The sequence below is a fragment of the Vulpes lagopus genome, chromosome 22, assembly GCF_018345385.1.
Source record: "Vulpes lagopus strain Blue_001 chromosome 22, ASM1834538v1, whole genome shotgun sequence".
Taxonomy (NCBI): domain Eukaryota; kingdom Metazoa; phylum Chordata; class Mammalia; order Carnivora; family Canidae; genus Vulpes; species Vulpes lagopus.
The window spans coordinates 16,580,386-16,607,025 of NC_054845.1; the positions used below are offsets into that span (position 1 = coordinate 16,580,386).

Consider the following 26,640-nt stretch of genomic DNA (forward strand, 5'->3'; position numbering starts at 1 on the left):
TATTGCTCTATAAAGTCTTTGTATAATTTTTAAAGACTGCATAATTGTCCATCATTTGACTGTATTACTTTCATGTTGTTTGTGTTCGTTAGAGATTTGTTTCCTCTTTATTTATATATTACTGTTTTAAATAACTGTGAAAAACATATTTCACTACATTCTACTTTGCACTTGAATCAGTTCCTTAGGCATAATTGCTAGAATTGCAATTGAATTGAATCAAGAGGTATAAACATTTTTAAGGTGCTTGTTAGATCCATCAAATCACTTTCTAGGAGGGATATACCTATTTATGTTTTCACATGCAGTGTATGCCAATTTCATTACTTCCTAGGCAGAACTGAATTTCATGATTTTTAAAAACATCTCTGTGTTCTCTACTAAAGGCAATCAGGGATCCTTACAGGACTGACTAATTTATAGACCTGGAGCAAAGATGGTTCAAGGTGAGTCTGGTATATATTATTGGATAAGAAAGGAAGGAAGTGCTCAAAAAGTGAGGAAGGCATGTCAAAGGTACAGGAGCTCTGCTTGAAGGGGCTCTCACTGGGCAAATCAGGGAAAACTTGACTGTCAAAAAGAGTGGCACAGTAATGAATTATAGTGTAAAAAAATCACGAATCCGTACTGATACTGTTAAAAAATGAACTGAGGCCTATTGCAATCTCTAAGAGTTTATTTGAGCAGGAATTGGGCATTGTCAAACCTGACATGATTGGAAGCACTACAATGACAGGAGCTAGGAGAAAGACTTTTATAGAGAAGAGGCAAAAGCAAAGCAAGCGATTATTTGCTTGATGAATTGAAAGCTTAGGCAGTTGCCCTACTTGAAAAAGCCCGGGTGGTTTTTTGGTGATTGGTTATCCTTAGGTCTCAAATTCCTAACCTTGCGGCATTCATTCCAGGCTTAAGTTTGGGTTTGCTTCTATGGGCTACCAAGGCATCAGAACTCTCTCAGTCTCCACGGCCTCCTTGTTTAATTAACTGGATTACAGGAATCCATATTAAAAAAGGAAAAGCTATTTTGAGTACAAGTGCAACTAATACCTAATAGAGCAGTGTAAGCGAAGTACATACCAGGCACAGCGATCTATCACAATAGGCTGCCACACAGCATCACCACAATGAGAAGACTCCGTCAGAACCATAAATGTGCGCTGCAACGAAGCGGTTGCTGGGGGCTCACACCCAAGAACCCAGGCTTTCTCACTCAGGTAGATGAGATTCTCTGCTGAGCAGGATAGTCAAGGTGCTGCGGCGGGGGGAGGGGTGTGGTGGGGGCCGGTGGTAGTTGAATGGAAGGGGAGGCTCGCTGCTCTTGGGACGATTGCCGAGGAGGGTGATCCGGGTGTCCTTGCGCGCGGAGGAGCCTTCAGCCTTCGAGGAGGCCAGCTCGAGGAAAGCTGGGTGGGGATTTGCCAAAACTCTTGAGGACAGGACCTGAAGCCTTTAATTTCAACAGTATCTCACTATGGGTTTCCTCCCTGAGCGCCCCGGCCCCGCCCCACGATCGCGGTGCGCGGGTTTGGGCAGCTGTTCTTCAGCTACGCGCACAAGGCTCCGGGCAGGACCAAGGGGTGCACCACCGCTGGCCACCCCGAGCCTCGCGGGCCTTGGTAGACTTCTTTGCACCCAGTCTTGGTGCAGCGCGAAGCCCGAATGAAAAGCCGAGCTACAGAGCTCGCTTCCGCACTTACTCGGGGTCAGGCACTGTGCCAAACGCCCTCCACGCAGCATTTGACTTTATCCTCAAACAAACAAACCGTGAAGTGGGTGTTCTCAGCCCCAATTTACAGTTAAGAGGGCAGGGGCTTGAAAAACGTAGTCATCCGTGTAAGGTCCCACGGCCAGTTATCGGAGGCGAAGCGTGACAGCTGCGCCGTGTCAGTGCCGCGGAGCGCCGAGCGCGGTAACATCCCGCGGGGCCCGTATCTTCGGACACTTACGGTAACCGCAGGGGCCCAGCCAGCCCGCGCCCGGTGACCCCGCACGCGTGATGCTCACGCGCGCAGTCGCCCTGGCGTCCTCGGGGAAGGCCGAGGCGGCCTAATCCGCCCGGCGGGCCCTGACGACTCTATTTGAGCTCGACTCCTCTGGCCTGGCCGTCTGAGCCGAACGAGGCGCGGCCGGGAAGGAGGGGGCGGAGCCGGCGCCCGGGAGAGTTGCCGATTGGAGCGAAGGAGCAACAGGGGGCGGGGCCTCCGCGGGAAGCGAGAAGCCGCATCCACCGTGTAAGTGGCTGCGCTTCCTGCCGCAACCGCCGGTGGCCCGAGGACTCCCCCGTGCGCTCCGGGGCCGCCGTCCTGCGCCTGAGCCGGTGAAGCGGCGGCTGGGGAGGCGGGCGGCCGGCGGGGCCGGGGCGGGAGGCGCAGGTAAGGGAGGCGGCCTGGCGCGCGGCCGGCTGGCGTGGGGAGCGGGGCAGAGGGCCGGCGTGGGGGGCGCCGGGGCCGGGGCCGGGGCGGAGGGGAGGCCGGAGCGCCGCCGAGGCCGGGCCACGGGGGCGGGCGCAGACCCTGTGCCCGCGGGCAGCCGCCCCCGGCCCCCCGGCCCCTCGGACCCCCGGCTGCCCAGCTGCCCCTCGCCCGGCGGGCGGGGAAGGGCGCCGGGGGCGGCTGCTGTGTTGCAGGAGGTTTCCGTGGAGACGCTTGAAGTTCCCGTGCGCCCCCCCGCCCCGGCCCGTGTCCCCGAGCTGGTTAGGGGGGTGCCCGGTCCAGGTGGTCCCCCCTCTGGGCTCAGCTCGTGGTCCGTGCGCCAGCGGTGCCTCCGTGGACGGAGAGGAAAGTTCCCGAGCTGCACGCGGAGCACGACGCCGGCAGTGGGCTTGGCAGAGGAGCCCCCGCCTCCTTAAAGGATGGGCCGCTTCTGCTCCGCTCCTGCGCCTCCCTTGTTTCTCCCTGCGGCTGAGGAGGAGGCTTGGTTTCCCACTGGGTGTTCTTTCCTGTGTTCGGGACGTGCCCGAGGAAGAGGGGAGGTGGGATGCGATGGACGTCCTTAGGGGGACTGAGAGTCCTCTATCCCACGCGGGGGTTATTAGTTTCGGGAGGGCCAAGAGCTGTGACAAGTGTGAGATTCCGTATGCAGCGAGTTGTTTGTGTTTATCTGAAGCCTGCGGGCCTCTCCGTGCTAAATCAGCGTGCATGGGATCAGCATGGGATCAGCCCGTCCTCGGCCTTAAAATAAGGGCCCTACTGAGGGTAGGGGTAGTTGGCCTCGGGGTACTGCGCCCTCTTATTCCTCACTTACTTAAATCTGCTTTCCTGCCGCTTCAAAACCCTCAACTCTGTCAGGATTAAAAAATGACCTTGTTTTTTGTTGTTATTGATTGTTTTTAGTTTGTTTTGGTTGGGTTTGGGTTTCTTTTTTAAAAAAAAATGTATTTATTTATTCATGAGAGGCAGAGACACAGGCAGAGGGAGAAGCAGGCTCCCTGCAGGGAGTCCCACGCGGGACTCGAACTCGGGACCCTGGGGTCACGCCCCCGGCCTTAAGGCGGCATCAAACCGCTGAGCCCCCGGGCTGCCCGGGTTTGGGTTTCTGACTCAGAATGGGGCAGGTTAAGTCTCTTCTGTGGAGCAAGACTGCATTCCCTTTTTCTTCCCCTCTGTGCTCTCCTTTTTCCTCTTTCTGGGAGGAGTAATACGGATCACGCGTGGTCTTGCTTTAGTGTATCTGTTGGCATGTTGAAAAATCGAACAAAAAAAATCTTTGTTGCTGGAAACTGACATTTCTGGTCTTCAGCTGACCTGCATTGTTTTGGATATGTTTTTAAGTAGTTTTAAAAACCGTAGTCAGAAATGATTCAGCTGATAGTTTTTTTTTTTTTTTTTCATCTGCTATGTTTTGAAATTGGCTAGATCAGGCTTATTTTCTATGCTTAACACCTGATTAGCCTTCATGTTGGCTCAATCAAGGAGATAGTATGTGATGGGTCCGTATATACCAGTGGCCACCAAATGAAAAGAGGCAAAGGAACTGGCATGTGGGAGAGTAGGTTCCTATTTCTAATTAATTGCTTATCAGCTAGCAAAGAGTCCTGGTGTACGTCGCAGATAGTTATTAAGCTGCCAGAGAATGAGAGTTGTAAAGCAGTTTTTTCAAGACCCCAGTGTCAGTATGGAATTTTTAAGGTGAACTCTGTGACTACGTTTATGTTTCAGAGATTACACTTGCTGAGTGTTGTCATGGTAATTTTTATTACATCTCTAAAGCTTATTAATTAGTTTTGTTTGTGGGTGACCCCCAGAAGTAATGCTGAGGTTCTTTATGCACATTGCTAACTCTGCTTCTGATGTTACTTGTGTCAAAGTAAAATGTAGACTGTTTTCCCAGGCCTGAGGGTTATTGTAATCACATAATCCTTTCTTATTAGTGCTCTTTTTTTTTTTTCTTCCCCTTTTTTTCCTCCCCTCCCACCCCCTTGTGAGTCTACACTTAGTCAGCAGCTTGCTTCAAAATCCTTTATGCTGGAATATGGATTGTTGACTACTCTCCCCCATACAGGGTGATATTAGAGATCTCCCTCTCTCTCTCCCTCCCTCTCCCCCTCTCCTCCTCCTTCCCCTCCAACCCCTTCCTTACCTCCTTCCCTCTCTGCTCTTCCTCAACACTCCTTCCTCTTTTTCTTCCTCCTTTCTTCCCCCTCCTCCAACCAATAAACATTATTGCCAAATCATGTTCAGGTCCATGGTTTCATTTCTGCTGTGTTTAATTAATCAATTATTAATCAGGCTGTGTCTTGAGTAGTTAGAATTCAGATAGGCTAGAATTGGAAGTCTATGAAGAGCTACAAAAATCAGTTTGATCTAAAGAGGAATTTCAGGATGAAACTTTGGGGTCTAATTACAGTTCTACCACTGACTGTGTGACCCTCCGGACTATTGTTTTAGGTTCTGTGTACATTGGTTGGCTCAAAGGTAAAATGTATTAATAAGTCTAGCTCTGTGCGACCTCTAAAAGTAAAATGGGATGGTAGATATGATTTATTTTTGGTAGATATGTTTTTGAAAGTGAAAAACATTTTACGAATATGATGTCCCCTTTGTAACATGTAAATTAGATGACAAACTATAGCACTGTGATGACTAGTTATGCATGGTTTATCGTTCTTATTTATTTGAGATCTTAATATGACAGGAAACAGATACTGGTATTTTCCTGTAACCTCCTTCTGGTGAGGATTTTTAGGTATTTAGAAAAAAACCCTTTAAGATCTTCATTTTAATGTCTTTGTGAGTTTACCCTTAAAAGGAGAAAAGCCAGGTTCATGTGCCTAGAAGAAGAGATGATAGGAACAGCTTGTTGATTTAGTTCTTGATGTGATAAGACATAGCTCGAGGTTATACAGAAGTGTCATTAAGGGATGACTTTTCTTTCCTTGGAAATATTTATGTTTTACCTTTTTTGTTTTTAAAAAATTTTTAAAAAAGATTTATTTATTTTAGAGAGAATCTCAAGCAGACTCCCTGCTGAGCTTGAGCCCAGATGCTGGGCTCCTGGTCTTATCTCATGACCCTGAGATCATGACCCAAGCTGAAATCAAGAGTCAGACGCTTAACTGATTGAGCCACCCAGGCCCCGTTATGTTTTACTTTTTGGGGGTAAGGGGAGAGAAAGAGCTTGAGTAGGGCAGAGGGAGGGAGAGAGAATCCCAAGCAGGTTCCACGTTCAGTGTGGAGCCCTACATGGGACTTGATTTCACAACCCTGAGACCATTTAATCAAGAAGAGTTGGACACAACTGACTGAGCTGCCCAGGTGCCCCTGCGTTACATTTTGTGTAAAAGAAAAAAATAGAAATAAGTTCAAAAAATTTTGAGGAATTAACATACATATATAAAACCAGTTTTCTCCTAGTACTTTATTTTTATTTAAGATTTTATTTATTCATGAGACTCAGAAGGCGGAGACACAGGCAGAAGGAGAAGCTGGCTCCCTGCCGGGAGCCTGATGAGGGACTTGATCCCAGGATCCCTGGATCAGGCCTTGGGCCCAGGGCAGGCACTCAACTGCTGAGCAATCCAGACGTCCCTCCCCTAACTTTAAAGAGCTATTGAGTAGCTGTCTTTCCAAAACGAATCTTAAAAGGAAAAAGATATAAGTTATGTCAAAATGCTCTTTTTTTTTCCTGCTCACATTTATACTGTGCCTCCAAACTGTTAATGATCTAGATATTTTCTGTAGATTGAATCGCAATGGTGAGAGTTAGATTGGCTGTGTGATCATAGTTTCAGGCGATTGAGACCCTTACAATCTAGACTGCAATGTTTTTAATCCTCAGTTTGCGATGTGTGCTAAATCAGATCATTCACTGTTTGGTTTTCGGAGGTCTGAATTTTCAGAGTCAGATTTTCCAGACATTTAGGGATGCTGTTTGGAATCGCTCACGTAGAACCCCCCCCCCCCCCCCCCCCCGTTTTTTGTTTTTTAGACTCATGAGATGGCCACAGATGATAAGACTTCCCCAACATTGGACGCTGCTAATGATCTGCCGCGGTCTCCTACTAGTCCTTCTCACCTCACACACTTCAAACCTTTGACTCCTGACCAGGACGAACCTCCTTTCAAGTCAGCCTATAGTTCTTTCGTCAACCTCTTTCGGTTTAACAAAGGTAGGCCGTCTTCTCAGACGGGGTCAGAGAACCTGCGGGTGTGAGTCTCTGAAATTCCCTTGTTCAGCTTTCAGGCTGTGTCTTGGCAAGAATGTGGACTGTCAACAAGGAGACAGCTTGGGTCGTGGGCTACTGGGGTTTACTGCTCAAGAGGAGAAAGCTAGAATTTTCCCTGTAATCTTACTAATTATTGGTAACTGAAGATCTGAATTGAAAACTAATGTTAAAAAGAGGCATCTCTTTGAGGTTAGCATTTTTTCTTCTCCCAGCCCCACTTCCTTAATGTTTCAACTCTCTTAAGTTCACAGAATGAACTTTGTTCTTGTAGGGGTTAATAGCCAAAAGTTTTTTTTTTTTTTTTTTTTTTAAAGATTTACTTATTCATGAGAGAGAGAGAGAGAGAGGCGCAGAGAGGCAGAGACACAGGCAGAGGGAGAAGCAGGCTCCATGCAGGGAGCCTGACAGGGGACTCCACCCCTGGTTTCCAGGATCATGCTGAAGATCTGAGCCAAAAAGGTGGCGCTAAACCACTGAGCCACCCAGGGATCCCCCAATGGCCAAAAGATTTTAATTAAACCCATAAAACTAGAAGAATCAGCATATGGGAGGAAACGTTCTTATTTTTCCAAAATTGAAACTGTCAGCATGCCCGTTGACTTAAACCCATTAGATTAAGGTGTAAATGTAGTAATACCAAGAGAAAAGATGCTTTTAGCTTAAAGATACTGTTTATTTATTTCAGGAAATTTAATATCAATGCAGTACTTTTATTTAATCAACAGTCTGTGTTCCAAACAAATGATTGTCCTCAAAAGAAAACTTCCCTTCCAGGATCCAGTCCAAGGTCACGTATTACATTTAGTTTTCATCCATCTTTAGTCTCTCATTCTTTGTCTTTTGTGAGACTGGCATTTTTGTGGAGAACACACCAATTATTTTACAGAATATTTTTAAATTGGAATCTTATTTTCCTTTTTTTCATTGAAGTATAGCTGACACAGTGTTACTTTAGTTTCGGGTGTACAGCATAGTGATTGGACAAGTCTTCCCATTATGCTGTGTTCCCCACAGGCGTAGCTCCCATCTGCCACCATGCAGCACTATTACAGTACCACTGACTATGTTGCCTATGTTGTGCCTTTCATCCCCATGACTTGTTCATTCCATAACTGGAAGTGGAAAGGTACTTTTTTTAAGTGAGCTCTTTTTAAGTCATACATTTTTTACCTGGAAAAAATTTAAAAAGAAATATGGCCTGTATATTTACTTTTTATTTGGGCTGTATTATTTGACATGCATTAGAAAATAATCCCTCTTGTTGTAAGGAATTTGAGGGTTATTCAGGAGAAATTTTAATAGTAGTAACTGACTTTTAGTAGTAGTCATATTTAAAGCCGTGTAAAATCTATTAGTCCATTTTTAAGATGATGACTTTTAAAAAAATCTTATTGTTTACTTTTAGATTTACAGAAAAATTGGGAAGATAGAAGAGAGTTCTCATATACTCCCATACCCAGTTTTCCCTATTACTATCAGCTTACATTACTGTAGTATACTTATTATAATTAATGAACCATCTTTGACACATTGTTATTAAAGTACGTGTTTTATTTATACTTCTTCAGTTTCTACCTAAATTCATTTTTCTGTTCTATGATCTCATTGGGGATACCAAATTATATTTAGTCATTATTAGACAGTAATCTTTTTATTCACCGAATGTTCATTGAGCACATACTACCCACTATTACATGGTTTTAATAGTGCATGGGATCTATCTCAAAAACAAAACAGATAAAAAAAAATCTCTGCAGTCATGTAAAGCTTGCAATCTATTTCCTTTAATATGCTCAAGATATTTCTAATGAAAAGTAAAAAAAACTGAGGATCACATATTCCAAGGATGTAATACCGGCCTATAATTGTGCCATGTTCTTTGGATTTCTTTTTTTTTAATGTAATTTTTAATTATGCAAGTAAATACATATATACATTATTTTCTGAAGAATTTCATCTATTCCTTCTCTTTGCTATACTCTGAGTCTTATTTTTTCAAATAATGCCAAGCTTTCCATTGCTACAGAGCGAGCAGAAGGGGGCCAGGGAGAGCAGCAGTGTCTAAGTGGAAGTTGGACCAGCCCTCAGCTCCCTTCAAGAACACAGTCTGTGAGGTCACCTACACCTTATAAAAAGCAGCTAAATGAGGAACTCCAGCGACGATCGTCAGCGGTGTTAGGTGAGACAGTATTTCTTGTTTCATTTCTCTCTTGTGTTAGATTTTTTCCAGTCACAGTGTTTCCCAGGTTGTTTATTGACTTTACTTTTCGGCTGTTTGGAATAGTCAGGTGCTCTTCAGAATTAATGAAACTGTTAACCTCGGTAGTGAAAGAATTCATTGGTACCTAAAAAAAAAAAAAATTCTTAAGCATTTTATTAAATTTTAATTTAGGCCAAGCACAGATCTCTTGACTGTTTTTTGATAATTACTTGCTTGGGTTTCAGAAGAGAACAGTTTGCCACATCCCCAGGAGAGCACAGGTTAGTTTCAACTTTGTGAATGAATTCTGCATCTGTTCTTGGGATGGCTAGTGTCATGTGGTGTGCATGCCTCTGGCTGCAGAACTCTCAACTCCGTTAGTGGGCTGCCACTTGCTCTTGGCCGTCTGTCTTTGTTGGGGTGTAGACTGTCATTGTGGCTGGATAAGCTGAGCTCTTGCCTGTTTGTTCTCTGTCCTGGTGTACTATAGTCATCTCCTTCATTTTCATGCTCTTCTGATGAGTATAGGGTGGGGATCAGTACCTGAATTGAGACATAAGGCAAAGTGAGTTGTTTTATGTTTTATTTCTATTAGAGTATTAAACTCAGCACAGTGGTTTGCCCTGCTCAAGGTGATAGAAGAAAGGCAGTGAGAGGTGGCATAATAGAGAAAGAGGTGCAGCATTGGAAGTCAGGTGTCCCTGAACTCCAGACCGGTCTTGTCTGGCCAGTCTTCCCCATGAGAGAGATCCTCGAATGAAAAGTAGGCAGGCACAGGTAATGGATGTTGGCAGAAGGATATCTTATAGCCGAGACTTGGTTCAGAACCTCCTGAGGACTGGAGCAGAGCTGGCTACATCACCTCTGCCTGTTTCCTAGGGCAATGAGCCTCAGCCTGGGTTACAGCAGCCAGTTGGAAGGAAGAATTAGAAGGTGGGAAGGAAAGGAGAGGGAGAAAGAAGCTCTTCCTTTACTCCGAATGGTTGGAAGGAAGAGACCATTCCCACTTTAACCTTTAAGCTCAGTAAACGCCTTTGCTTGTGAACCTGACCTATGCTGAATTAAGCATAGAATTTCTTTATTTATGGAGAAGGACTAGACTCTATTAGGGATTACAACCTGACAGCCTGTCACACCTTGCCTTAGTGTTTGGATAAACTTAAATTTAAGTATCACTAGGTGGAGCTTGTAATGTCTAGTTTGCTGCAATCCCCACTGCTCCTTTAGCCTTAGCTGCTAGAGGCGCTTAAGCTTTAGAAGCCTGAGACTGACCAATCAAGTTCCTTTTTCTACTAAAAGGCTATAATTCCACAATTTACTAGCACTGTGACTTTATTTAGGGCAGAGTGCTAGACCAGATTTTCTCTCAGGACTCTTTCGCTTTCTTCTGAGACCTGTGATTCTGTTGGTTCCAGGAATAGCCTTGTTCTTCCTCTTCTAGCGAATGATGCTGTTCGTATTCTTTTACTTCTAAGGAGCTAAATTCAAGGGCCTTCATGATTATTTGTTGTCCCTGCATGGGAGCACAGCCATTGCAATCTAACAGCTTCATCTGCCTTTTTTTTTTTTAACTTACAAATTATGGACACTTGCTTTATATTGTGATACTCAAGAAAAATTTGGTCATTATAATACTTACACATTGTTTTCTAGTGACAACACATGAGGTATCTGCTGAAATTAACATATTACTATTTATAGAAATATAAAGTTTTTAAAGTTTTTCAACATAGGTGCACTTTCGATAATTTGTGTTACTCAGTTGTCTTGGGAAGTTCTTTGTCAGTTTAGATTTAGAGCAGAACCTCTTATTTTTTGGTAATCCTTTCTGTCTCACCCAACCAAAAGTTGTAAAAAAAAAAAAAAAAAAAAGTGTAAGTGATCCCTTCCAGTTTGGAGATACAGCATTGAGGAGGTGGCAGGAAAGGGTAGGATTGGAGTTCTAGCAATGCTTTGGCATTTTTAATCAGTTTAGACCTTGTGAAGGGAATTGTATGGGTAAATTACCACCCTGTATGTTCTGAACACTGCCAGTCTTTGGGGACATGGTTATTAAAGTCCTTTCTGATCATCTGCTTCATGAGGCTTTAGGAACTCGGTCTGTAAACTGAACTGTTTGACTGGAGAGACTGAGCCAGGTTAACTCAGCGATTGCTTTTTCTTCTGTTAAATTTCTAGCAGGTATTTGTTATGGCTTAGGACTAAAGAGCCTAATAAATCATTAATGAATTTTGGGGCCATTTAAGTAGTGTGTCTGTCTGAGGCCTCAAAACTGTCAGTGATCTTAGTGCTTTTCTTAGATAACTCTTGCTTGTGAAGCAGTGTTTTACATGGACTTGCAACAGCCTTGTACCTTTATAAAGACTGGTTTTAACTATCAATCCATGTCACTGGCTGGGAGAACATAAAGGCACTGTGCATCACATATATACCTTATTTTATTTTGCACAGGTATTAGAATGAATAATCAGGTTGCTTTTTGTTTTGTTTTTTTTTGGTAAATCTGGCTCAGACACAAGAAGGAAAGCAGAACCTACCTTTGGAGGTCATGACCCTCGTACAGCTGTTCAGCTTCGAAGCCTCAGCACAGTATTAAAACGCCTCAAAGAAATCATGGAAGGGAAAAGCCAGGTACTCTCCAGGGGCTTTAGAAGATTATTTATTAAATACTTATATGGGGCTTGTACTATACTCACTAAAAATGGCATAGTGCTACTTGACTCAAAAGAATGTTTAGTTAGTACTTCCTCCAGGTATGAACTCGTAGTTTTACATATAAATTCTTAATTTTAATTTACCAGTTTTTCCCCCCCTTTATAGTTAGTGCTTTTTGTTTTAAGTTAGTGCTTTTCTGGTTAGAAAGTATTTATTTAGCCCAGAGTCAGTAAATAGTCTTTTATGGTTTCTTCAAGAAACTTTATTATTCATGTGAAGCTTTGGGGTCAAGCTTTAGTTTTTTTTCATGCATGTTTAATTGCACCTAGTGCCATTTTTTTTTTTTTAAAGACCATTCCTCACTGATTGCATTATAAATCTTGTCATAAGTCCATATACATGTGTGAGGGTGTGTCAGGGCTTTGTTTTCTGTTCTAGAATTCTATTTTTTTCTATCCCTGAACGAATTTTCAAATTTTCTAGTTTTAGAGTAAGTCTTAATGGCCAATAATATGTCTTTCGACTTTGTTCTTGTTTAAGGCTGCCTTAAAGGTCATTTTGGCCTTTTCCATGCCATATGAATTCTCAAAATAGTTTGTCAATTTCTGCAGAAAAATCCTGTGTAGGATATTGATTAGCATTGCATTCGCCCTTGAATCTTTTCATATTTTCAATTTCACATAATTGTTACTGTTACAGGATAGCGACCTAAAGCAATACTGGATGCCAGACAGCCAATGTAAAGAGTGCTATGACTGCAGTGAGAAATTTACAACCTTCAGACGCAGACACCATTGCCGCCTATGTGGGCAGATTTTTTGTAGTCGTTGCTGTAATCAAGAAATCCCTGGAAAATTTATGGGCTATACAGGTAAATGCATTTTATTGATAGTTTTACAGTTTTTAAAGGTCACAACTATAAAATAGTTGTAATACAGGACCGAAGTTAAGCCAATTTTTATTTTGGGTTTCATGTGTGAGACATGGTGGGGACAGAAGCTAGGGAGATGCAGCTTTGCGTTAAAGGACTTTACAGTCGAATAATAAAATAGATGGAGAGGTTCATAAATAACTAGAGTAAAAGATAGCGTATCATAGATGCTAGTGAAAACCACAGGAACATTAATATTTATTAGACAAGGTGGTTAGGATAGATTACTAATATATATCACTATGAGAAATTTTATTCTTCAAAATGCAGATCAACGCCAAGTTATAGGACACTGTACTTGAGCAAATTGCATCTTATTCATATTCTTTCATAAGTTTATCAATATGGAAATTTTAAATTATTTGTTGAAGCAGAAAATACTAAACAATGGTGTGTGGATTTATACAGTGATTTGGGAGTGGAAGGTGAGCAGAAGTTACCAAAAGAAGAACACTTTTTTCATCTCTCAAATTATTTTTGTTACCATGCAAATCTTCCTCTTAGCTTCATTCACTCCCCCCGCTTCCCCCTCCCCCCAAACTGTTAGGGGTTTAGAGCTCAGTCATCTTTTATCAAGATTGTGGCTACAGCCTTGCAAATAATTTTTTTTAAAAAAGATTTTATTATTTATTCATGAGAGACACACAGGGAGAGAGAGGGAGAGGCAGAGACACAGGCAGAGGGAGAAGCAGGTTCCATGCAGGGAGGGCAGGGAGCCCGATGTGGGACTCGATCCCAGGTCTCCAGGATTATACTCTGGGCTGAAGGCAGTGCTAAACCGCTGAGCCACCTGGGTTGCCCTCAAATAATTTTTTACCTTTAGTTTTCCCTACCTCTAATTCCTTTTGCACACTCTGGTCATTATTCTTTGTTAAATGTTAATTTGAGCCCATGGGGTATTCCTCTGCCTAAAACCCTTTCAGAGCTCCTGTTACCCTGAGGATAAAATCTTATCTTGTTAATATGGTTGTGTTAGTTTCTCCAGGCTGCCATTACAAAATGCTACAAGCTGAATTGCTTAGAACAATAGAAATTTATTTTCTCACAGTTCTGGAGGCCAGAGCTACCATAATAGCTCTCACTCCATAGGTCAGGGAACTAATGTAGGGACTCAGACATTTGCTGAGAATGTTGATTCCAATTATATATTTTATAACTGAGGAGTAACTGCAGAATAACCACTGAACCCACTATCCAATGGATCTGAGCCAAAACGCTGTTGATCACCTGACCTCTATAAGCCTCTGTTCTAACTAATAGATTAAAATAAGATTTTGGGTCTCCTGGAATTAGACCAAAGTCCAATAATTCCCCAGAGGTTTTCCTGTTACCTTTTTTTCAATACACAGTTAACCCTGGTAAAAGGCTATAGGTCCTTTGGGGAAGGTTGGTAGAAAGATTAATAGTGTAAGTTTTTGGCAGTGTAGCAAGGTTCTTCCTTAAGGGGACCCAGACTCCCTGCTTCATTCAAGAAATTCTGGGTCTGTAAATGGCTCAAGTCTTAGAATTAATTGAGAGGCCATGACTGTTTTTGATTTAAGTTAGACTCCTGTCCACTTGATCTAGAGTTCTTATACAAATCAAGTAAGAATTTAGTAGACTGCCCATCGACTTCACTTCTGGGAATACCTTGATCAGTGCCATAGGTCACTACAAGCCAGACTATTCTGATTGTTGCTTTGACTCTACTGTCTATTAATAGTATCCATGACCACCTTGTCACTGGCATGATTAAATGCCAGCATTTTGCCCCGGCCACCCTGGGATCTAATGGTCTCCATTGCATTTAGGTTTCCCAATTCAATGGCAGCAGCTCCCACTGTAATTTCTGACCTACAGAGAGGAGTGACCACAAAGCTCTACAAGGATGCTGGGGCTGCCCTCACAAATTTATTTCTCATGGTCATGAAAGGTATATGCTCCAGATCCTCCTGGTGTGAGTGGGTAGGTCTTACTTGGTAAAACCTTGCTTAACATTTAATCTCCCTAATTCTTTGGATCCCTTCCTTCATAGTATACCAGGGCAGCTCTGGCCTTTCAACTTCTTTCAGTATAGTCCACTTTTGGTCCATGTTTCAGTCAACCAGTCAACCAGTGAGACTGTTAGGGCCCCTTTTTACCTCTCAAGCTATGTTACTCAATCGAGAATCTCTACTTAGTGGGCTCATATCAATAAATTCATCTGGGTCCTACTTTATGTTCTTTCCACTCTTCTTCTATACCTCTGATAGATATCTACATACCTATTCCCTGGGTTTCTGTCTATATACATTGGAAAAATCATGTGGTTCTTTTGGAATGTAGTGTACCTTCTCGTGGGTCACACTATATCTTACCTTTCAGGGCTTGCTGGGACTTGAGTCCCAGCCTGTTATAGTTCTAGAAACAAAGAGGGTATAGTGGGAGTGGGTCCTGAGTAGAATAAGCAGTGTCTTGCAAGGTAGCAAACTCAGGCCATTTTGGATTTCTCAGACAAATTAGGGTTAATCTCCTCTGACAGGGTGCAAAGAAAGGCAAAAGAAGACTCAGCAGAATTTTGGGGTTTAGTGTCCCCAGCTTCATCAGGATCTTTCCATATGTCCTCTCTACTTTTCAGGATTCCATTCCTTACTAATCAGCGCCCTCATTTTCACAGCAGTCATACTGCAAGATTAGTGATTCAGTGTGTGTTGTAATTAGCCACCTACAGGATGAAACTCTTAGTTTGATTTTCAGCTCTGTGGCTATAGGGGATGATGATTTCTTTCAGGGATGACATAGAAACTTCCAAGTAATTTGTACAGCTGGGAATTTGAATTCCTGAGTCATCCTTTCTCCCTTACCCCTTGACTTTGTCTAGTAATAGGAGCAACCAGTTAGTCTCATTATACCTGCTATTTTGACAAAAATATTCTAAGATATGAGGCATACCCACTTTATGGAAAGTGATATACTTAATTAAAGCCAACAGATTATCTATGTTAATCATATGTTAATCAAAAACCCTTCACAGTTTTGACTAACCAACCAGTCTCCCAAGTTGACAGATAAAATTAACCATTGCAAATGGGATAGTATTTGCTGCACACAGTTGTATATTATAGCCTTAAATAATTGTCAAGTACTTAGAACAATGTATGGCACATAGAAAGGGACAAATGAATATTAAGCAGGTATTGGTGGCAGTAGCAATAATATCTTTGCATCTGTCATACAACTTTTTTTCAAGAGATTTTTTAGTTTATTCATTTGAGAGAGAGAGAGAGAAAGAGCATGAACAGGGGCAGAGGGAGAGGGAGAAGCAGATTCCCCACTGAGCAGGGAGCCCGATATGGAGCCCTATTCCAGGACCCTGGGATCACGACTTGAGCTGAAGGCAGATACTCAGCTGAGCCACACAGGTGCCCTGTCATGCAACTTTTTAATTATATGTGTGTCTTTCACCTTAGTGGACCAAGTTCATTGGTAGTGGAGCTATGTTTCCTCAATCTTTGTATCCCATCACATAATATAGCCAAGCGTTCAGCAGGTACTTGCTGATGAAGGTTCTTTATGGAATGAAAACTTTTTAAGTTCAGGTTTGACTGTGTCCTGATCATTTTCATTCTAATAGCTGACTGGTTAAGGGAGATTTCCTTATAGTAAGAAACAAATCAAACCTTTGTTGTGGCAACTTAAAGACCTTGCTGCAGGATGTGATTTCACTTTCTTACTGCAGTTCTACTTTGGTCCGCTGGTGGTCCTGACCCTCATTTATTCCAGACTGGATTCACTTTTTTTGGTCCTGTTTGAAATATTTATGTTTTTCCTTGGTTTTGGTATATTTCATCTGTTGATTTTTGGCATCGGAAATGAGTAATGCAACAGGTGATACTTAATCTTAAAATATATGCATAATTTAACAAAATATATGCATACTTTAACAAGACTGAGGACTACATAGTTGTAGTCTTGAAAAAGAAATGGGGTGCTGGGGTGGCTGAGTCAATTAAGTGTCTGTCTTCAGCCCAGATCATGATTCCGGGGTCCTAGGATTGAGCCCCAGGTTGGCCTTCCTGCTCAGTGGGCAGCTTGCTTCTCCCTCTTCCTCTGCCATTCCCCCCTTACTTGTGCTTTCTGGCTCTATGTGGCAAATAAATAAATAAAATCTTTAAAAGAGAAAAAAATTAAAATGCCATTTACTATATACTTGGTTATAATTACAGTAAAATCAGAGTACAGTTGCCTTTAAGAAATGTTTTGTTCCATGTTACATCAGTTTTCTAATGTTAATTGTAAAATAAAAATTAAGGTAAAATTGTTAAATAACATTTGTAAAGTTTAATTACCTGACCTTTTTGGTTTTTTTGGTACACTAAACTTACAGAATCACACATATAGTGACCATAAAGTAGGATAGAGATGAAAACTTCGGTTTGGGCAGGGCTGCATTTTTTTCTAAAAAAAAAAAAAAAAAAAAAAAAGACAGCATATGAAAGTATTAAATTACCTTGTTGTTTGTCCTCTGAAGAATATTTCATTTGCTATAGGAAATGTTTAATATTTTCCCCCACATATTTCATATTGTCTGTAAGCCTGTTTTCTATTTGTTTTTAAGACGGTGCCCCCTTGTGGAGGCCACTCAAAGGCTTCACAAAGGAGACCTAACATTTTCTTCCTTACTTCCTGCCCAGGGACAATATGTTGTTTCCCATTGTATTGGTTTATTTACTCTATTTGAAACAATTTTTTGCTCAGACCTACTGTTCCTTATTTCATTTTTAGAACCTTGAAAAATACTTATATTTTTTTAAAAAACAGTCTTAAGCAGAGTTTGCTGGTATCATTGGGTGCTAGTTTCTTAACTCATTAATAAATATTTGAGGTAATTTGAATGCCTGGATGAATTTATCATAATGATGGTTTTTAAAATACATAAATGAACCAGTAAAATTGTTTTGCATTTTGAAAACATTGTTTTTGGTAGCCTTGACTTGAAAACGTTCTGTTACTTGAAAAACTATTAACCCAAGGATTTAATGTGTTCTGTTAGGTAACCTATTATCATTTTTTAAGTTAATTTTCTTGTTTTGTTTTCCATCCTAGGGGACCTCCGAGCTTGTACATACTGTAGAAAAATAGCCTTAAGTTATGCTCACTCCACAGACAGTAATTCCATTGGGGAAGACTTGAATGCTCTCTCAGATTCCGCATCCTCTGTATCTGTACTTGATCCAGGTGAACCTCGAACACCTGTCGGAAGTAGAAAAGCCAGCCGCAACATATTTTTAGAGGATGATTTTGCCTGGCAAAGGTACTATCACTTAAAAACAATTTCATTTATATTTGAGAAATACAGATAGTCTTGTGACCCATGAGTGGCTTCAGTTAATATTTATCTTCTTTGAATTATTTCCTATGAATTCCCCTCCTTTTTCTTTTTAAATTTTTAAATTTTTATTTATTTATGATAGTCACAGAGAGAGAGAGGCAGAGACACAGGCAGAGGGAGAGGGAGAAGCAGGCTCCATGCACCGGGAGCCCGACGTGGGATTCGATCCCGGGTCTCCAGGATCGTGCCCTGGGCCAAAGGCAGGTGCTAAACCGCTGCGCCACCCAGGGTTCCCTCCCCTCCTTTTTCTTTGGCTTGCTTCCAGAAGGATCACAGAATGTTTATGGATAGTGATTATACTGACTAATTAGAATGTAAGATCTACGATTAGAGAGACTTCTATTGTTATTGTTCACTGTTTACCCACTGGCAACAGAGTGTATGGCATATATATGGTCTGGATAATGTTTGTTGAATAGGCAACAAAAGTGATTGAGATTAATAATTTCTAATGTAGCCTTTTTAGAGAAAGAAAATGCTCATAAACTTTGTATTCATGTTGTTTGTAAATGAAATTAGATTTTTTCTTCCCTAAGTAACATTTTTTTTTTCTTCTAAGGATCATGTTTTTCCGTAGGTCTAAATATGTATACTGCCTGCTGGTGAAGGATTTTACTGACTCTTGCAAGTTACATGGAAGTGTTTGAATTACGGTCCTAGATTTATCAGTTTCTGATTGTTTTTTTTTTTTTTTTCTAGCTAAGTTATATTCTTCTAAATAATACTAAATCTGGCCATATCAAAGAGCATAGAGTTTTAATTAACCTCGTTCCAATAAGTTACTTTATTGATCACCCCTTAAAGGTGTGACGAATTAATAGGTAACCAACGAATTTAAACAGAAGTCAAGAATGAATTATAGCTACAGTCTACATATATGACTCTCAGGGACATAATGTGGAACAGAAAAGAAAGGTGTGTGTACATATATTACATATATATATATACACGTTTGTGTATATATATATACACGTTTGTGTATATATGTTATATATATACACACACACATATATACACACACACACACAATGATTACTTATGAAGTTAAAAAGTACACAAAATAAACACACTGTCCATATACAGATGTGCTAAACTTAAAGGAAAGGAAGAGAATGATAAATATAAAATTGACAGTAGTAGTTTCCTTGAGGGCTCAGAGTGGAATAGGATTGGGTAGGGGAATACAGGCATTTCAGAGTCATTGCTAATGGTACATTGGTATTTGTGGCATCATGATTCTTTATATATTATGTATATTTTAAAAATTTTAAAAATTGATTCTACATTTAATAGAGCAATAAAAAAGTATAGGGATTCTCACCTCTTTCTTACTTTATCTAGTAATGCCTTTTAGGTGTACCTGGCCTTGTTGTGTGAGTCCATAATTGGCAAATGTCCTCTAATAAACTAGATTTGAAAGCTTTCTGAGAGATGTAGGATACATGTCAAAGATAGAATAATTTTAGTTCTGTGCTAATTGTTTCATGTTCATTTTCTTTTAGTTATCATTATCTCTGGGTAGGCATTGCTTTCTTCTTTTGAACAGATGTAGAAGCTGAGGTTTAGAGCAATTAACTAATAGACCTGAGGTCATACAGCTAGTGAGAGAAAGGGAGAGCCTGTACTTGAACCAAAGTCTGACTCTGCAGTGCTATTCCAGTGGGCTATGTGAACTGAAAATAAAATACTTGAATTCAGAACTTCCTCCCCAAATCCTCCCAATTCTGTGTATATTATGGATGAATGAGCTCTGTAAGTACAGATCCAACCAATGTTATTATTTTAAGAGCGTATCATATACTTAATAAACTACCAGTTTTTTGGCAGTTGATGTAGTTAATATAAAAACCATAATTTCTACCTTAATTAAAATAAGAAAACAAAACTGACCCATAATCTCATTATTGCAGGGGAAAACAATCAGCTTTTAAATGTTAAAGCGCTTCATTGAAATTGGATTTGCTTGTTCCTGTCCCAAATCATCTCAGTATTTTTCTTCTTTCTTTGTAGTTTGATTCATCCAGACTCCTCAAATACTCCTCTTTCAACAAGACTTGTATCTGTTCAAGAGGATGCTGGGAAATCTCCTGCTCGAAATAGGTAAACTGCCAAATGAAATCTCGGTATTCTGTATTTGATTTTTCTTTCTTTCATGGTAATGAGAAGAGCAAACAGATTAAAATGGGGTAGTATTGATTATTATACTTTCTTAGCTCCAAAAGCTGAATTAAACTATTGTTTTGCCTTTTTGCTAGTCAGCTCTGGCTTGCATTCCTTCAGTTTCTCTTTTTCAGTGTTTTCCACTGGCTTCAGGTCTCTGCTGGCTTCAGAGGAAGCCTACAGTCTTATTTTCTATTATATAGCGAAGAGAGGAGTTAAATGGGCACTTCCTCGGTTCTTACCACCACTTACCAACTTAATAACATTTAGAGTGCATTAGTTTTCTTTTTTTCTGCCTCTTATTCAAGCTAATTTTCCATTTGTATTATGGATCCCATCTCTTCTCATTTTTTATTAATTATCCTATTGATGTTTGTACCTTCTACCTCTCCTTGCTGACTCCTTACGGTTGTCATTTAAACAAACTTAGATCACCTGTTAAAAACAACAGCAAAAAAATTTCTCCTTTGTGATTCATCTATTTACCTATATTCTCAATTATTTCTTCTCTTCTTAGTCAAGAAGAAATAACTGCCCGTAATCATTCTATACCTGCACACTTCCTCCTCCTTTTTTGGCTTCCTAGATCTTACTGATATCCACACCACTGAACGGTGAAGTTTACAACTTTAAGTGGTGAATAAGTAGCTGTTAATCTGGAGAACTAGACATTTGAATGACCTTGGTTTAACATACTTTCAATTTGTTCTTCTTCCAAGTATTATTAAGTACCTAGAAACCAGGTACATGTAATAGAGCGGTGAATCAAACAAACATTGAATGCACAAAAAAGCAATAAGGTATAGGGGTAGAGATTGGCATTTTAAATAGTGTAATCAGAAAAGATCTCACTGGGAAGATGACATTTGAGCAAAAACCTGAGGATGTGAGGGAATGAGCCATGTGGACATTTTGTAGAAGAGTGTACCAAGAAAACAGGAAATAGCAAATTCCTAGAAGAAACAAAGCTGGCAAAGAATAACAAGAGGCCCTCTGTACCTGGAGTAGAGTGTTTTTACAGTTAATTGTAGGACTTGGCCATTTACTCTGGGTGACCTGGGAAGCTACTAGAAAGTTCAAGTGTTTAAAAAACTTCTAAAATTATTTTGAAAAAATTTCAAATTTGCAAAAAATTGCAAGAATAATGAATTTTAATATATTCTCTTTTTTTTTTCAAATTTTTATTTATTTATGATAGTCACACACAAAGAGAGAGATGGGGCAGAGACATAGGCAGAGGGAGAAACAGGCTCCATGCACTGGGAGCCCTACGTGGGATTCGATCCCAGGTCTCCAGGATCGTGCCCTGGGCCAAAGGCAAGCGCCAAACTGCTGCGCCATCCAGGGATCCCAATTCTTTATTAAGGTTCATTAATTTACATCTTCCCATGTGCTCTGTTACTAATTATATACTTTTTTTTTCTGAATCATTTGAGAATAAGTTACAGATATCAGGATCTTTTGCTTTTTTAAAAACCTCATTTTTTAGAGCAGTTTTAGGCTCACAGCAAAATGGAGTGGAAAGTACAGAGAATTGCTTTGTATCCCCCACCCCCTAACCTCATAACCTCCCCCATGATCAGTATCCTGCACTAGAGTGGTATGTACAGTTGGTGAGCAACTGTAACATATTATTACCCTGCATTGAAATATTATCACCCAAAGTCCATAATTTAGGGTTCACTCTTGGTGATGTACTTTGGTGGCTGGGACAGATGTATAATGATATGTATCCAGTATTGCAGCACAGCACACTGTAGTTTCACTGCCTTAAGACTTCTCTGAGATGAGGAGTCCAAGATGGTAGAGGAGTAGGAGACCTTAGTTTCATCTGGTCCCAGGAATTCGGCTAGTTAGCTATTAAGTCCTTGTGAACCAACTGCGAACTCAACCGGAGATTTAAGAAAAGAAAAGAATAGCTGCAACTCTACAATGGAAGAGTGACCACTTTTCTACAAGGTAGGAGGCGCAAGAGGAGCTAATCCGAGAGGATATGTGGGAAGGTAAGCCTCACGGGAACAGAGCCTCTGTCAGCCGGCTGCCGGCAAGTGATAGAGCAGCCGAGTGCACAGTTGGTACTATAAGAAGTCTGCTCTGGTGACGGACGTTCCAGGCGGCGAAGCGGGGCAGCATCCTGCGTGGGACAGTGTGGTGTCAGGATCCTTGGGTTCACAGGAGGACCGGGGGTGCCCAGCTGTGCCAGAGTTCTAGGCATCGGAGCACGAAGCTGGCTGCAGTCAGCAAGCCCACGAGTGGGCTCTCGGCTGGGGGATGCCATAACCCGCAGAGAGCGGCGCAGTCTGCGTGACTGCGCTCTGAGCAGGGGCCCAGCGAGGAGCAGAGCCAGCAGATGCCCCCTTCCTCGCCCCTCGAGACACGCGTGTGTGCCGCCGGAGGCTGCAGGGTTCGGAGACTTGAAGCGGGGTCGCGTGCCTGAGCTAGAAAGGCCCAGTCACAGGCTGGGTCAGCACGAGAGCAGACCCAGGGAGGCAGGAGGGATTGGCTGCTTTTCCCTGAGGGCGCACTGAGGAGTGGAGCCTTGAGCTTCGGGCTCTGGGGCTGGAGATTGGGAGGCTGCCATTTTCACTCTCCCCGCCTAAAGCCGCAGCACAGAAAGGCTTCAGGGAACCAAAGCCACCTAGAGCAATCCCTCAGGCAAGGGCAGTGCAGTTCCACCTGTCAAAGGTGCTTGAGACGCAGTGTCTGTAGTGCCGCAGTCCCCTCCCCGAGATTATCAGCAAGAACATCCAGTCAAGACCAGGTCTACTGAACACTGAGAACCGTAAAACTCAGGTGCCAGGGGAATATAGCATGTAGAATTTATGGTTTTATGGTGTTCCCCCCCGTGCCCCCCCACGATTCTCTAGTCTTTAATTTTTTTTAAAGATTTATGTATTTATTTTTTCATGATGGACAGAGAGAGAGAGAGAGAGGCAGAGACACAGGCACACAGGCAGAGAGGGAGAAGCAGGCTCCATGCCAGGAGCCCAATGAAGGACTCGATCCCAGGACTCCAGGATCGCGCCCTGGGCCAAAGGCAGGCGCCAAACCACTGAGCCACCCAGGGATCCCCTCTAGTCTTTAGTTTTAATTATTTTTTTTCTTCCCTTTTTCTACCAATTTCTTACTTTATCAACTCTATTTTAAAATCTTTTTTTCTTTTTTCTTTTATTTTTTTTAAGATTTTATTTACTTATTTGAGAGAGCACACGAGCATTCACACAAGCAGGGGGAGACGCAGAGGAAGAGGCAGATGCAGGCTCCCCACTGCAGGGAGCCTGATGGTGGGCTTGATTCCAGGACCCTGAGATCATACCCCGACCCAAAGGCAGATGCTTAACTTAACCATTCAGGTGCTCCATTTTTAAAAAATCTTTTTTAATTTTCATTTTTACAGTTACATTACATTTCATTGTATTTAATTTTATCTCGTATACATAAAGGTTTTTCTTTCTTGACAATTTTGGGATGCAGTTGCTTCTAAATCACCAGAATACACCCACAATGTAGTGTATGGCTCTCTTCTCTTTACCTGTCTAATCATATTCGTTTTTGTTGTTTTGTTTTTTCTTCTTTCTTTTTTTGGTTTTTCTATTTTGTTAAGTCTTTTTTAGTTTTCATCTTTACAGTTACATTCTATCCTTTCAATGTATTTAATTTTATTTTTGTATATATATGTTTTTCTTTCCTTAAAATTTTGAGGTGTAGTTTCTTCAAACCAACAAAAATACACTCAGGATATAGTGTATTGCTCTGTTCTGTTTACCTTTCTGTTTATATTCCTTCTTCTTTTTTTTTCCTGTCTTTTAATTTTCATTTTTATAGTTACATTCTATCTTTAATTTGTACTTATTTTTTTTTTTTTTTTGTCACATATGAGTTTTTCTTTGGTTATAGTTTTGGGATTTTGTTTTCTAACAAATGGACCAAAATACACACAGGATCCAGTGTATTGCTTCATTCTGTCACCTATTTGATTATATTTTCTCTCTCTCTGTTTTTGTTTTTGAGCCTTTTTTATTTAATGTGTATTTCTTTGGGGTCTTTGCTGCCATTTTAGTATTTTGATTCCTCGTCAACTCTTCTCTGGATAGAATGACAAGATGGAGAAACTTACTTCAAAAAAAAAGAACAAGAGGCCTGGGGACCTAATCAGTATGGATATAAGTAAGATGTTGGATTTACAGTTCAGAATGATTATAAAGATGCTTGCGGGTCTTGAGAAAAGCATAGAAGACTCCAGAGAATCCCTTTCTGGGGAAATAAAAACTAAAATTTAATGAAGTTGAAATAAAAAAGGCTATTAATGAGATGTAGTAAAAAATGGAGGCTCTAATTGTTAAGATAAATGAGGTAGAAGAGAGAATTAGTGACCTAGAAGACAAAATGATAGAGAATAAAGCTGAGAAGAAGAGAGATAAACAAGTACTGGATGACCAGGGAAAGATTTGAGAGAGAAGTGATACCATAAAGCAAAACAATATTAGAATAATTGGGATCCCAGAAGAAGAGGAAAAGGGGGGGGGCAGAAAGTATATCAGAGCAAATTAAATCAGATAATTTCTCTAATCTGGGGAAAGAAATAGACATCCAAGTCCAGGAGGCACAGATCCCAGCTCAAAATCAATAAAAATAGGTCAACACCCTGACATATCATGGTGAAACTTACAAATTTCAGAGACAAAAAGAAAATCCTGAAAGCAGCTGGGTACAAGAGGTCTGTAATGTAAAAGGGTAGAAACGTTAGACTGGCAGCAGATCTAGTCACAGAAATCTGGCAGGCAGAAAGGACTGGCATGATATATTCAGCGGGTGCTAAGTGAGAAGAATATAGAGCAAAGAATACTTTATACAACTACAATCTCATTCAGAACAGGAGGAGAGATAAAAAGCTTCCAGGACAAATAGAAACTAAAAGAATCTGTGATCACTAAAACAGCCCTAATAATAATACAAGAAATATTGTAGGGATCCTCTAAGGGATCCTCTAAGCGAAGAGAAAGCCCAAAAGTAATGTAGACCAGAAAGGAATAGGGACAATATACAGAAACAGTGACTATAGGTAATACAATGGCACTAAATTTATGTCTTTTAGTAGTTACCCTGAATGTAAATGGGCTGAATGCCCTTAATCAAAAGACACAGGTTATCAGATTGGATAAAAAAGCAAGACCCATTGATATGCTGTCTGCAGGACATCATTTTAGACCCAACACAACCAGATTGAAAGTGAGGGGGTGGAAAACCATTTATCATGCTAATGGACATCAGAAGAAAGCTGAGGTTGTGATCCTTGTATCATACAAAGTAGATTTTAAACCAGACTGTAATAAAGATGAGGAAGGATACTATATCATAATTAAAGGGTCTATCCAGCAAGAAGATCTAACAGTTGTACATATTTATGCCCCTAACATGGGAGCAGCCAGTTACATAAGCCAATTAATAACAAAATTAAAGAGACACATCGAAAATAACAGTAGGGGACTTTTAACACCCCACTCACTGCAGTGAACAGATCTTCTAAGCAGAAGATCAACATGGAAACAAGTTCTTTGAATGACACTCTGGACCAGATGGACTTTGCAAATATATTCAGAACATTCCATCCTAAAGCAACATAATACACATTCTTCTCGAGTACACATAGAACATTCTCCACAAGAGACCACAAACTGGATTATAAATCATGTGTCAATCAGTACCAAAAGATTGGGATCATTCACTGTATATTTTCAGACCACAATGCTTTGAAACTGGAACTTAATCACAAGAGAAAATTTGGAAAGAATCCAAGTACATGGAGGTTAAAGAGCATCCTACTAAAAAATGAATGGATCAACCAGGAAATTAAAGAATAATTAAAAAAATTCATGGAAACGAATGAAAATGAAAGCACAACCCTTCAGAAACTTTGGGGTGGAGCAAAAGTGGTCCTAAGAGGGAAGTATACAGCAATACAAGTCTTTCTCAAGAAACGAGAAAGGTCTTAAATACACAACCTAACCTTACACTTAAAGGAGCTGGAGAAAGAACGGCAAATGAAGGCTACCCCCAGCAGGAGAAGCAAAATAATAAAGACTAGAGCAGAAATAAATGAAATAGACGGCAGAAGAACAGTCGAACAGATAAATGAAAATAAGAGCATGTTCTTTGAAAGAATAACATCAATAAACCCCTGGCTAGACTTATCAACAAGAAAAGAGAAAGGGCCCAAATAAATAAAATCATGACTGAAAGAGAGACCACAACCAATACTGAAGAACTACAATTACAAGAACATATTATGAGCAACTAGATGCCAACAGATTAGACAATCTGAAAGAAATGGATGCATTCCTGGAGACATACAAACTACCAAAAATGAAACAAGAAGAAATAGAAAATCTGAATAGACCCATAACCAGCAAGGAAATTGAAGCAGTTATCAAAAACCTCCCAACAAACAAGAGTCAAGGGCCAGATGGCTTCCAGGGGAATTTTACCAAACATTTAAAGAAGAATTAATACTTATTCATCTGAAGCTGTTTCAAAAATTGAAATGGAAAAACTTCCGAACTCATTCTGTGTGGCCAGCATTACCTTAATCCCAAACCAGACAATCACCTCACCAAAAATGAGAATTACAGACCAATATTCCTGATGAACATGGATGAAAAAAATTCTCTCCACATGAGAAT

General features: G+C 40.8%; 2 protein-coding genes across 6 annotated transcripts in view; one reads left to right on the forward strand and one right to left on the reverse strand.

Annotated features, from left to right (window-relative positions):
• The first annotated feature begins 1,834 nt into the window (after nt 1-1,834).
• The window catches only part of PIKFYVE (phosphoinositide kinase, FYVE-type zinc finger containing), an 84,618-nt gene continuing 59,812 nt past the window's right edge, over nt 1,835-26,640 (forward strand). For 3 of the 5 annotated variants that reach the window (XM_041737257.1, XM_041737260.1, XM_041737262.1), the window contains exons 1-8: nt 2,238-2,372; nt 6,427-6,607; nt 8,691-8,843; nt 9,110-9,145; nt 11,377-11,495; nt 12,219-12,390; nt 17,515-17,722; nt 19,811-19,900. In XM_041737257.1, the coding sequence (XP_041593191.1) occupies nt 6,436-6,607; nt 8,691-8,843; nt 9,110-9,145; nt 11,377-11,495; nt 12,219-12,390; nt 17,515-17,722; nt 19,811-19,900 (950 nt within the window). In that variant the 5' untranslated portion in view covers nt 2,238-2,372; nt 6,427-6,435. The other 2 variants (XM_041737258.1, XM_041737259.1) reach the window with 2 other exon arrangements.
• LOC121480831 (translation initiation factor IF-2-like) lies at nt 2,075-4,685 on the reverse strand. Its single transcript, XM_041737746.1, has 3 exons — nt 4,666-4,685; nt 4,579-4,606; nt 2,075-2,938 (listed from the first exon to the last, which is right to left on the reverse strand). Exons 1-3 carry the CDS (start codon nt 4,683-4,685, stop codon nt 2,075-2,077), a joined length of 912 nt encoding a protein of 303 aa, XP_041593680.1.